This window comes from Macrobrachium nipponense, chromosome 14 (genome assembly GCF_015104395.2).
Source record: "Macrobrachium nipponense isolate FS-2020 chromosome 14, ASM1510439v2, whole genome shotgun sequence".
In the NCBI taxonomy this organism is placed as follows: domain Eukaryota; kingdom Metazoa; phylum Arthropoda; class Malacostraca; order Decapoda; family Palaemonidae; genus Macrobrachium; species Macrobrachium nipponense.
Window position 1 is genome coordinate 55,876,572 of NC_087207.1, and position 12,680 is coordinate 55,889,251.

The 12,680-nt window shown below is 44.4% G+C and overlaps 3 protein-coding genes across 4 annotated transcripts in view; 2 read left to right on the plus strand and 1 right to left on the minus strand.

Annotated features, from left to right (window-relative positions):
- The window catches only part of LOC135226519 (retinol dehydrogenase 12-like), a 248,483-nt gene that overhangs the window by 140,404 nt on the left and 95,399 nt on the right, over positions 1-12,680 (minus strand). The gene's annotated exons all lie outside the window — the stretch shown is intronic.
- Positions 1-12,680, plus strand: part of LOC135226518 (uncharacterized) — a 157,608-nt gene that overhangs the window by 77,900 nt on the left and 67,028 nt on the right. The window lies entirely within an intron of this gene.
- LOC135226012 (uncharacterized) overlaps positions 1-12,680 on the plus strand; it is a 48,338-nt gene that overhangs the window by 24,255 nt on the left and 11,403 nt on the right. Inside the window, exon 4 of the mRNA XM_064265490.1 lies at positions 6,093-6,207. Coding sequence (XP_064121560.1) covers positions 6,093-6,207 — 115 coding nt within the window. The remainder of the gene's footprint in view (positions 1-6,092; positions 6,208-12,680) is intronic.

Genomic DNA, 12,680 nt, shown 5'->3' on the forward strand with positions numbered 1-12,680 from the left:
GTGATCTCGATGATGTGTGTAAGGAAACTTTTTGTTTAAAGGACGAAGTTTTGTGTCGGTATGTTCGACCGAAGTCAGGTAGTAAAGAGGAAGTCACAGAACAATTAGTAGTTCCTAGGAAGCTTCGGGAACTAGTTTTGAAGTTAGCACACGATGAGCAAGGACATTTAGGAGTAAATATAACTTTCAAGTGTATTAGTAGGACGTACTTTTGGCCCAAGATGAAAAATGATGTATGTTTTAAGAGATACGTTTTAAGCTGTCCTGAATATCAAATTGCAGGGAAACCGATTCAAGTAATTCCCAGAGTTCCATTGTGTAATATTCCTTCAGTAGGCTTATCTTTAGAGAATGAATTTATAAATATGTTCGGAACTTTGCCTAGAAGTAAGGGTAGAGATGATTGCATAACTAATCTTGATTATTATAAAAACAATCTAAGAGATGTTTGGCAGTTAGCGGAGGAGAACGGAAGCACTTGGCAATTAGCGAAAGAAAACCCGAACGGAAGTAAAGGGGAAACTGAAGGAAACCCTCATCTTCGAGCAAAAGGGAGAAGTTTGTGTGAAAGAGATAAAGTTTTAGTACTAGTCCAGAAAGAAGGTTCCTCTTTAGCTCATAATTTCGACGGACCTTTTTCAATTGTAGAGAAGAGGGGAAATATACCTTATAGAATTAATGTAGGTAAGAGTAGAGCAATGTCAGTAAATGTAGATTTGCTTCAGAATTATAAACAACGCCCCTTGCCTTGGCCTCCGCCCGTGTAACAGTGTTACTGAGTGAGATTAGTTTTGAGAAAAACACAAGAGGTGTTTTAGTATTTATAAGTTTTAAGCAGAGTTCAGAAAACGGTAAAAGTAAGAGAGAAGGTTAATGTTATAGTAGTAGCCTCTCTAGAGATTTCTCAGAATGAGTAGCCTAATAACCATTTTCTGTTATCGCACGAGTGAGTGTGAGTGGGGAAGTGTGCGTGTTTGACTGGATTAAAGCTTTATGCAGAATTGTTTCCCCGCTGTTTAATTTTTGCTTCTCTTTAGAAAAAAAAAAAATAAAATCAATTGATTTCATTTTTTTTTTCTCTTTTGGGGGGGCGTGTGATGGTAATTGCTTCACAGCAAAGAAAGATAAAGGACAGGAGAACGCATTTTCGAGAAGTTCGGCAGCAAGGAGGTTTTCGCGCCACTGTTGGAGGCTCCTATGTTCGTGGTTGTTCCAGAATCGTTGGGCGTGTTGTGGAGTGCAAAAACGCGCCAATATTACGTGAGAAACGCCGCGATTCTCTGATGCAATACCTCGTCTAGATTCATCTAAGAAGTTCTAGAAATCCCTGGAGTCGGTGACGTTTGCCGTAGGCTCCGCCCCCAGAGTGCTGTATAAATACGACGAACGAACTTTGGAGAGCAGTGATCGTAGAAGAGAGATCACCAGTTAGTCACAGAGAGCCACAGATCAGATTATTAGTGAGAGATCAGCAGCAGCAGAGATCTTCCGTGAGATACGAGAAAAAGGAACCGACGAAGTGTCAATCGAAAGAAGAGTTGGTTGGATATCGGTCTAGTCGTCTTCAGGTGTGGTCTACCGTGTTATCTCGACGTCGGGCAGACTTCAGAGAAGAAAAGGTCCTGTTACAGGTGTTGAGGAATTCCTGCCTTACAAGAAGATTAGTTTCTGCAATACGGAGCCAAGAGGATGTCCGCAATCGCCAATCTACATTTATGAAGCCACCTCTTCGAATACCAAACTGGATTAGCAAGTATTCTTATTACCTCACTGTTTCCCCCAGTTCATGCAGTGTAAGATTCTATCGTTTTATGTAAATAGGAGATACCATTCTGCATTTACCTTTGTTAGTAAGCTTGTAAATAAACCTTTGTTGTGTTAGTGTTTCTTTCTATATTCGTATCCCCAGTTTCAGCTGTTTGTGTTGATATAGATATATATATTTTTTTGTATTTCATATCGAACCTGAAGCGGACCTCCCTCAGAGGTCGTAACATTGTCTCTGAGATCTGTGGGTCCGTAACAACGGGCATCCTAAGGAATGTGGCGCATTGGCTGCATTTGAAAGGAATCAGGATCTCGATGTATTTGGACGACTGGCTAATAAGAGCAAAGTCAAAGGTTCAGTGTCTGGAGGACCTTTCGGTAACACTAAGAATGACACAATCGCTGGGACTCCTAGTCAACCTCGAGAAATCCCAGCTGGATCCCCAGCAGAGCATAGTCTATCTGGGGATTCAGATGGATTCTCGGGTTTTTCTAGCGTCTCCATCAAAAGAGAGGATAGAACGCTGCCTTTCGAAGGTTTCAGTTTTTCTAGGGAAAGAACATTGCTCCGCGAGGGAATGGATGAGCTTGATGGGAACCATCTCCTCGTTGGAGCAGTTTGTTTCCTTAGGAAGACTGCACCTAAGACCCCTTCAGTATTATCTGAAGGAGAACTGGGATCAGAGTTCCCAGGACCTAGAAGACTCGTTTTTAATCACAGACGAGATCAAGCAAGATCTACGGTGGTGGCTGGACCCGAAGAAACTCAACCAAGGAGTATCTTTACATATACAGAGCCCTCTCCGAGCGTTGTTTGCAGACGTGTCGGATTCAGGATGGGGAGCAACGTTGGGCTCTGAAGAAGTGTCAGGCACCTGGGAAGGAGCACAGGTGTCCTGGCACATAAACCAAAAGGAGTTGAAAGCCATTCACTTAGCACTCATCCACTTTCAAGAGCAGATCTCAGGGTCGATCATTCAGGTCAATTCGGACAACACGACAGCCTTAGCGTATATCAGAAAACAAGGGGGAACCCATTCATTCTCCCTTTACAAGACAGCGAGGGAGTTGCTGCTTTGTGCTCAGGAGAAAGAAATCTCTCTCCTCACCAGGTTTATTCAGGGAGAGAGAAACGTTCAGGCGGATCTGCTAAGCAGAAAAAACCAAGTCCTCCCCACCGAATGGACCCTCAACCCTCAAGTGTGCGAACAGTTATGGGGGTTGTGGGGAAGGCCGAACATAGACTTGTTCGCAACCAACTGGAACAAAAGGCTAGAGAATTATTGCTCCCCGATCGCGGATCCAAGAGCGATAGCAATAGACAGCCTCCTGATGGATTGGAAGGGCATAGACGGATACGCTTTTCCCCCCTTCAAACTAGTAGGGGAAGTAATAAGGAAGTTTGCTTCCTCAGAAGGAGCGAAGCTGACTTTGATTGCTCCCTTTTGGCCAGCCCTAGACTGGGTTACAGAGTTGCTGGAGTGGATGGTGGATCTTCCCAGATCGCTCCCACTAAGGAGCGATTTTCTCAAACAGCCCCACTTTGACAGGTATCACAAAAACCTCCCTGCTCTAAGTCTGACTGCCTTCAGACTATCGAAGGACTTGTTAGAGCGAGGGGGTTTTCTCGCGAAGCTTCGAAAGCAATCGCAAGAGCCAGGAGACCATCCACATTACGAGTGTACCAGTCGAAGTGGGAGGTGTTTAGAAGATGGTGCAAGTCGCACAATGTATCCTCTTCCAGTACCTCTGTAACTGACATTGCTAATTTTCTCCTTTACCTTAGAAGAAAGTGTAACCTAGCTGTCTCAACGATCAAGGGGTACAGAAGCATGCTGGCCTCTGTTTTCAGGCATAGGGGGCTGGATGTATCAGACAATAAGGACCTACACGATCTTATTAGGTCTTTCGAGACCTCAAAAAGCCAGAACACCAGGAATCCCAGTTGGAATTTGGATGTAGTCCTTCATTTTCTTATGTCAGATAAGTTCGTACCTGCTAATAAGGCCTCCTTTAGAGATTTGACAAGAAAGTCTCTGTTCCTTTTCGCCCTAGCAACGGCAAAAAGGGTTAGTGAACTTCAAGCGTTAGAAGGCAGAGTGGGTTTTAAGAAGGAGGCTGCAATTTGTTCTTTTAAGCCTCTCTTCTTAGCAAAAAACGAGAATCCATCAAAACCATGGCCAAGAAGCTTCGAAGTGAAATGGCTTTCTTCTCTTACGGGGGAAGAACAAGAGAGGACTTTATGTCCAGTAAGAGCCCTTAAATTTTATTTGCAAAGGAAGTCTCCTATTAGGAGGTACAAGGAAGAAAGTCTTTGGTGCTCAGTCAAGGATCCGACAAGACTATTTAAAAAAAACGCTCTGACTTTTTTCATTAAAGACGTGATTAAGGAAGCGCACCTTTCTTGTGATGAACAGTTTAAGCTCCTCATAGATGAAAAGGCGCATGAAGTGAGAACCATAGCAATCTCAATGGCGTTTCACAAGACGTGGTCTCTTCAAGCGCTAATAGAGTCCACGTATTGGAAGTGGTAATCGGTCAGTTCGCTTCTCACTACTTAAGAGATGTTAGTGTTTACTTATGAAACTGCTTCTCACTATAGCTTTACGTTTCCGTGGATTCAGTGCTGGGGAGGAGGAGCTGAGGTTAATCCTAATTAGTTTAGTTTGTGTCTTTTTAGTGTTATGGTGTTTGTTTTTATGGTCGATTGGAAGAGGGTATAGGAAGTAACCCCTTTCAATTCCGAGATCTAACATGGTTAGGAGGTTCAGGTGGTCGGGATTAACTTGTGGTTTCCTCGTTGTGTATTGTATAAAACCTAAAGCTCTGTCATGTAAGAGGGCTAGCCCCCATTGATACGATACAGGTCAGGCTTTGTCATGTAAGCGGGTAGGCCCCCATTGGCACGATCCAGATAGGCTCTGTCGCGTAAGCGGGCTAGCCCCCATTGACATGATCCAGAAGGGCTATTCGGTTATAGGTCTCTACCTCGCTGAAGCTCTTGAGGCATGCAGGCTCAATGACAGTAATCATCAAGTCTTCTGCCCAAACAGGTGAGAACCAAGGATTGATATCCTACAACAATTGTTGTTTCCCATTATTATTTTTAATTTCTGTGTGTATTTTGCTGTCTCTTACCCTCCACCAAGGGTGCCAATCTGCCGGGTAAGTTGCATGTATAAAAATGATATTGTTAAGATACAATAAAGTTTTATACATACTTACCTGGCAGATATATACGATTAATGGCCCACCCAGCCTCCCCTCAGGAGACAGGTGGAAGAGAAAATCTGTCAGAAAACGGGAATGGTTCCGGATACTGCCACCCAGCGGCGGGAATGGTAGATCACCTGACCTACCTGTAGCGTGTGCCGCGAGTTTTGAATTCTGTCGGGACGATAGAGTCTATAGCTAAGTATATATCTGCCAGGTAAGCATGTATAAAACTTTATTGTATCTTAACAATATCATTTTTATCTCAGCTCTGTTGGTTAATTCTCACCAAACACTTTCTTTGCATATTGTGAAATGCAGGTAAAGGGCAAGAATGCAAGAAAGATGAATAATGATGGAATTTTTATTAATAAAATACCCGAGACTAAAATCCAAGTACTTTCTGGGGAGCTTGATGAGCAAGTTGTTAACACTTATCCAGGGAAATGCAGGCAAAGAAAGAAAAAAGCACAAAAGACCTTATAATGTTAATAACAGAAGCAGTTCAATAGCCACACATTGTTGGGTTTGAACCATAGAATAAATGTCAAGGTTAGTTAACTTTTAAACAGAAGCAGTAATGTAAGGTGCTGCAGGGTTGTGAAGGGGATCTTCATGAATGCAGTACTACTGACAGTGCCTGGAAAACAAATCTTTTAATATTTTAAATATTGTAAGTGACAGTGACAACCACGTGCTTGGAGAAATTAAGCTCACCAGATTTGTCAGGGGCTTATAATCCAGAATTGGTCCTTGACAGATAAGAAAGCCAAGTACCTGAAATGCGTAATCCACAGATTGGTAGCATAACCACAACAAACCAGAATTGTCAAGTAATCAGATGATCAGGCAGGAACAATATAAATATTCTGTTCATGTAGAAAGTTTTGAAAAAAGTTTCACTCCCTATGAGATTGAGGACAGTACGTAGTCTTCTTCAAACTTTTGGATTTAAAGTGAATTTCTAAACAGTATACAGTACCCAATTCTGCACAAAAGAAAAGGGTCTTATTTTATCCTCAACTAAAAGACCTTGATTGCTCTTCATGGTCTTCATTATTTATAGTGTTGTATATTTGTAGATGAGCTCACACTGCTGTTTCATGTTTCAGAAATCTGCGTGTAATAGAGTTTGCTGGTGGCGTTTCGGATAAAGTTCTTTGCAATGCCCTGTGGTGCACTGGTAGCAGGAAAAGTGAAAAAATCTTAGACTTAGCATTAACAAAGGTATTATTTTAGCATGATAATTTAGATTGTTGCAGTTAAAGTTATTTGTCAAGTATGGGAATACAGTGGTCCCCCCATATTCGCGGGGGATGCGTACCAGACCCCCCGTGAATAGTTAGAATCTGCGAATGTTTGGAATCCCCATAAAAATGCTAAAAACAGCCTATTTTGTTAGTTAAAACTCAAGAAAAACCACTAAAAATTTTGATAATTGGTTTTTTTAATATTTTTTTCACAAAGTGCAGTTTATGATGAAATTGATAAAAATACCAGGAATTTGTCGATATTTCTCATAGAAAAATACAGCGAATGTGCGAATTTTCCGCAAATAATGCAGGGAAACGTTCCTGAGAGAAATCCGCGAATGTGTGAGTCCGCGAATCTGGAGAACGCGAATAAGGGGGGTCCACTGTATATCTATAACAGATTTAATCTGCCATTGCTTCCATGTCTGCATGATATATAAGATATATAACCTGGTTTGTATGTAGAGGTCTACGTGTAATCTGCATTCAATGAACAGTAATAAAACTTGTCTTAAGATAGTTAACAAGTATGTAATTATATAGTATAAGTTTCCAACCACAGAAGCCTTAAAATTCAAATTGTTCCTACACGATATACAAACCCTCGGTCCTTTACATAAGGAATTACTTTCGGCGTAGCTGGAATTACGACCATTAAATTCTTGAACAAGGTGGTTATGCAGTAACTACCGTGTGGCAGGCATGTAGGCCAGCCTGCCCAGATGTAAACGCTCCACTTTGCCTTCAGCCATCTTCCGATGAAGACGTGTGTTTGTGAGTTCTTGCTGACTTGCCGTTGATCATTTTCCCGGTGGGATATTTTTTTTTTGTCTTTAAATAAATAAGTATATACAGTGTTTGATATTAATATTCAATTCAATTCAATTAATATGCAAACCCACTTTTTGTGATAGCCTTTATAGCCGCCTTTCTACTTTGTGTTAAGAGTCGGCAGCAAAGGTATGCTAACATCTTTATTATTTACATACTTTCGCCCTTTTACATGAGGACAAGATATGTATTTAACGTGAGAACGAGATATGTATTTAACGTGAGTGATATTGATCCTGTAATGAGACATGTATTCATCCAAAATTTACGCTTACGCTTTGGGAATTACCAAGGGGAACTTCAGAGGTTGGTCCTTTGCTCAGTTTTTCTTGCTAATTTCTCTTCTCCTTCATCCTTTCACTTTCTATCAGACGAAGGTAGAAGAGGGGGTGTGTGGTGTTGGTGTTTGGGGATCTCCTCTCACTTTAGAGGTCGGTGCCCTTGGAAGCGAGAGGAGTATCCTTATTACTTTAAATAATTTTTTCTTTATTTTACAGACTAACAGTGGTGATTGTCTTTACAGCAGTATTGGTTGGATAGCTCTTCGTATTGGTTATCCTAACCTTAGAATTGTACCTGTGACTCGTAGCATGTTGTGATGTTGATCCTCGAGTGTATGTACTGATCCCCTGCTGGTAATCATATTCATTTACCACTACTACACTGGAGTTATGTCACTGGATGAAGCTTCGCCGCTGCCCTGTGATGTTTAACTATTATTGATGGTAGAAGTCTGGCAGAATTTGAAGGAATCAAAGAGGAAGAGAGCTCGTCAAGTGTCGTCATCCTCCTCTTCGAGATCATCATATTTGCATCAGTCTCAACCCCTTCGATTCCTAAGGCTCTTTGCCATAGAAGGAGAAGGTTGTCTCCCCCCCTAAGAAGTCTGGTCACAGGACTTCTAAGGGTCTGTCTCCTCAACTGAGAAGGCGTTGGGTCTTCTGCTGGCTCTCCCGTTCCCGAATGGGATTCGGGAACCATTACGCTGTCCCCAGGGTCTAGACTGTTGGGAGTGGTAGAAGTGCAAACTTCGGTTCGCACTTCTGCTGCTAGTCCTAGAGGTTCTGCCCCTAGACTAGTTCCGTGTCGGGCGCTCGTTCACGAATCCCCGAGTGCATGTAATCTTCGGATTCGTGTGCATCCAGAGTCATTGACGCTGAGTCTGCTCACTGTCATGACTCGGGCACGGGTGGAAGAAAGGAGCGATATGCTCAGGTGACTTGCACCTTGCCGGTGATTGCTCGGTTCCCAGGGTTGACGTGACTGTCCTGCAGGACCGTCCACGCAGAGACCGGTGAAGGCTCCCCATCGAGTCCTCTTGAGACGTTTCGGCCTCGACGAGGACTTTGACAAGTTGGAGGACGATAACGGCTCTCTCCAGTCAGGTGCACGCTCAGCCCCACCCAGACTACGGTCACGTTGGCGCGACCGACCGATCACGGTGGTGGCAGACACTTCGCCTGCCATACGAGAGTTTTGTAACCCTCCTCGAGGAAGTGTTTCTCCACTGCTGCTCCGTCTGGTCCTTCTTCCCAGGTCGGGCTGGGCCCTGCTGCTTCGGCAGCTGCCGCAGCCCCTCCTGGATGGGAGAACCTTCTGCCGTCCTGAGGAAGTTGGCGAAGAAGAAGAGGAAGGTGTCGTTGTCATCTTCTTTGTCTTCGTTGTCTTCTGCCGCCTCTTCCCCTTTGAAGGAAGAAGAAAGTGGCCTCCCCCCCTCCCCCTGCCCTGCCAGAAGTCTCGCACAGGGACTTCTAAGGGTCTGTCTCGCTCCAGTGAGACAGGTGGGTCTGCCGCTGGTCCTCCCATTCCCCCAGGAATGGGGCCGATCTCTCCTTCCTCAGGGAAGAAGACAGGGACCATGGAGGTACCAGCTACCGCTGGTACCTCCGCTCCCGGTTCCAGAGGTTCCACCTCCGGACAGAGAACCATCTCAGCCGCTCGCTCGCAAGCGTCACCGAGTGTACGGTCACTTATGGGTGACTGTGCAGCCAAGGTCCAGACTGCTGAGTACGCTCACCGTCAGGATGGTAAGAGTCGCTCAGGTAACTCTCCGGCTGCTAGTTCTGCTGGCAAGGCGAGCGAGAGCATCCAGTCTTTCTCCCCCATTCCTTCTCTTCCTATGGCTACACCAGGAGGGGCGAGGTGAATGGGAGGGATCCTGCAGAGTGCTCTCCTTAGGATTCAGTGTTGGGGACTGCGTTCCTGGAGGGACCTTCGGGTCCTACCGGACGTACAATCACGTCGTTCAGGAAGGATCTTGCCCGTTCTTCCTCAGTTTCTGGGGGAATCGAGGAGGACCACCACCCGATGATTGTCTGACGAATTCAGGGGGTTTCGCCGAGCACTTAAAATTCTTCTAAATTTCTAGCATTCTCCGAGCATTTTTGTGTTCTACGATCTGCAAACACTTGGGCGAGACCATGGTCCAGAGTGGGCAAGATGAGAATTCCTGATAATTGTTACTACGATAATCAGGAATCTTGCCGAATGCTAGAATTCCTTGGATTTGGGGCATCTCAGTGTTTTGCTTTTCCTGTAATTTCCAAACACACTGTCAAGACAGACATTCCCGGTAATTGTTACTATGAACTTGGGAGTCTCGCTAAGCCATTAAATTCCTGGAATCTCTAGTGTTCGAAGAAAGTGCTTCTGCTGAAGGAAGAGTGTCATGGGAGGGGCTCGGCCTGGATGGACCTGACAATCCGTCTCCTCAGTATGCGGTCACCCCTGGGATACAGAGAAGAACGGGCAATAACAGTCAATCTTCCTCTCTTTTTTCCCCTTACTTCTTGGTTATACCAGAATGAACAAGGAAATAAGAGGAATTCAGTGGAGTTTACTCCTCGGAATTTGAACCCAAGAGACTATGTTTTTGGTTCAATTCTAGGATCTTGCTGAACATACGTCAGTTCGTTCAGTAAGGATAGCACCTAGAGTTTGAATGCCTCTCCAGTGCTACTGTTTTGGGAACATCCAGTTTGGCTTGAACTAGTCGTCTTCGGTATCCTGTTATCGCCGTAGAATTCTCCCTGCGGGAAAACTTCACCTTCGCTATCTTCATTAGAGAATGAAGGAGGTCTGTTTCCAGTCTTTATTTTTGTTCCTCGAATGAAAGAGAATTTAGGCTGGAGGTCGATGTACAGGAACCTACAAATATACTACGTATATTTCTCCCGCGACATGCTTCTGTTATCAGTTGCATTGTCCGAGTAGTAGGCACATAACTGTAGTTAACTCTACGGGTATGTGACCGAGACAAATATTATCTTCTCTTAATTGACCCACAACTCGGGACTGCCTTGCAGGCCTCCCAAGAGGTACTGGTTTCAATTTTGAAATACTAGTGGTATTGTTGACCAACAGCACCACAACATTTGCATTCACCAAATAGGAGGGTTTTCTCCCCTCCAGTTTCAGTTAAAATACAAATGCTTGAGCGTATAATTTTTGCACTCAATGGTTCGAGCCGAATGCATTCCTTCATGGAATGGAATATGGCAACTCAGGATGATAAGTTTAGCAAGAGCTAGCAGTGTATGGCGCTGCCAGCCTGCCTCAGCCAGTACAGCTTGCTCTCCGAGACATTTCAATTGGTATTGTGTCTCTGTCGACAATTGACTACCGATTCGAATACTCTGCCCAGCAATCACAGACTTGGGTCTCTGGTTGGCTTGAATTCTCGCATACGTGTATGACCATCTCTCCTGCATCGCCTTTTGCCGTTGTGAGAATTTCCAGACAGAAATATCTCACTAGACTCGTTATCATCTTTCTGTTTACCTCATGGTAACAGAAGTCTGTAGCCTAGTCTCCCGCTTCATTGCACCTGCCGCTGCAATGACGCAGAATGATATTCTTCGGATAATTTGAGTTTGTCTTCTAATATACATTTCATAATTTGTAAGGTGTGCAGTCATTCTTTGTTCTGCCCGAATTGTAAATGAATAACGGAAGACTTCGCCTGTTCCCCGCCCTGCCAGCTCTGCTTCCAAGGTAATAGAAATGACCTCCCTGGTCCAGCCCACCAGAAGCAGTTCTTCAGGCAGTACAATCCCTGTGTTTCAGTACTGAAAGACGCTCCACTTTCATCGCAAACTCCGACTTTCTCACCGAACAGCCGTTTTCACTGGTTGGTGTCATCGACGGGACTTTTTCTATGTTCAGAATCTTGAGAGTTTACTTCTCTCGATTCAACTGTGAAGACTCGATTCAACTGTGAAGACGTAGGTCTGCATTCACCTTAGTCATTCACTATTATATAGTATTGTTTCTCCTTAGTTGAGATTCAACTACTATGAGAACTTCTGTCTTGCCATCAGGGATCTCGGTCTCTAGAAGGCAATTGACTATCGTCTGATGGGCTCATGCCTTGAGAAAATCATCATCTCATCTCCTAACATCGATGGCGAACAAGATAGACAACTTGTATGGTTGTTCTCCGCATAACCCTTCAAAAGGTGGTTGTCATGTGGTGACTACGTCTCAGATGCATGACGGCTCATGGCTCGCCGCTCACTGAGCGCAGTCAGTCAGCAGCTGTTGAAGAGTCCAAGACTGCCATGAGTTATGCTGTGGACTTTTGCATTGGTTGATCCAGATCTGTCATTACATTGTCCTATTGGCATGTTGCTGTACCTATAGAGGATCGACACCCACCATGGAGTATCAGTGTCTTTATCCCCTGCGGAATGCCATTGCAGAAGTGTCCGATGGTGCATCTTTCTCTGAGTATTATGAGACTGTGAGAGATTCTGCAGTTGGATAGTCCAATGGATGGCTACTTGTCATCACTCCGAAGAATATATCGGACAGGAAGTTAGATAAGGTCTCATTATCCTTCGGGCCTGCCCACAGGTCCTTGGAACCTCATTTCCTTGGACCGGCGGTGGACGTTTGCAGGTTGTTTTCTTACCCGGCTCCTTCAAGAGGAAAAATTGCATCTCGCCTATGGTAAGAAGGTTGCGAGAGTGACTGGCCTCTCCACCTTCTCCATTTCTTCCTTCCACTCCTTTTCCTTCGTGTTGAGGATAGGACTTGAACTTACACTGGCTGGTCGGGTGATTGATGCGGTAAGCTTACACATAGAGCTCCCTTTCTATGTTTCGTATCAGAATCATAGAAGTAATCCCACTCCTTCCTCTAGCAAGGGGAGGAAGGAGACTGGCAATAATGCAAATCCCTCCCAGAACTTTGCATTAATGCCTCCGACTCTAAATATTCTTCACAGCCCATTTTTGGATGAGTTACGATTCCTCACTCATTTCAAAATGCCCAGAAGTCTGACTCTTGATCATGCAGCTCCTATACTCTGATCAAGTTGTCAGAGGCAGGGCACTATTACGACCAGGAGGAGTAGCTTAGGTGTGTAGAACTCCAGTCAATTCTAGAGGCTCACTCATATTCCTCCCACCAATCAGTGAGTCTTCCTTATGTAAAGGACCGAGGGTTTGTATATCTTGTAGGAACAAATCATAATTTTTGAAAGTAAATTGTTTTTTTCCTAACTACACAAACCTGAGGTCCTTTACATATATGCCCACCTCATGCCACCCCTCAATCTGAACCTGGGCCGAAAGGCAAAGTGGAGTGTTTACATCCGGGCAGGCTGGCCTACCC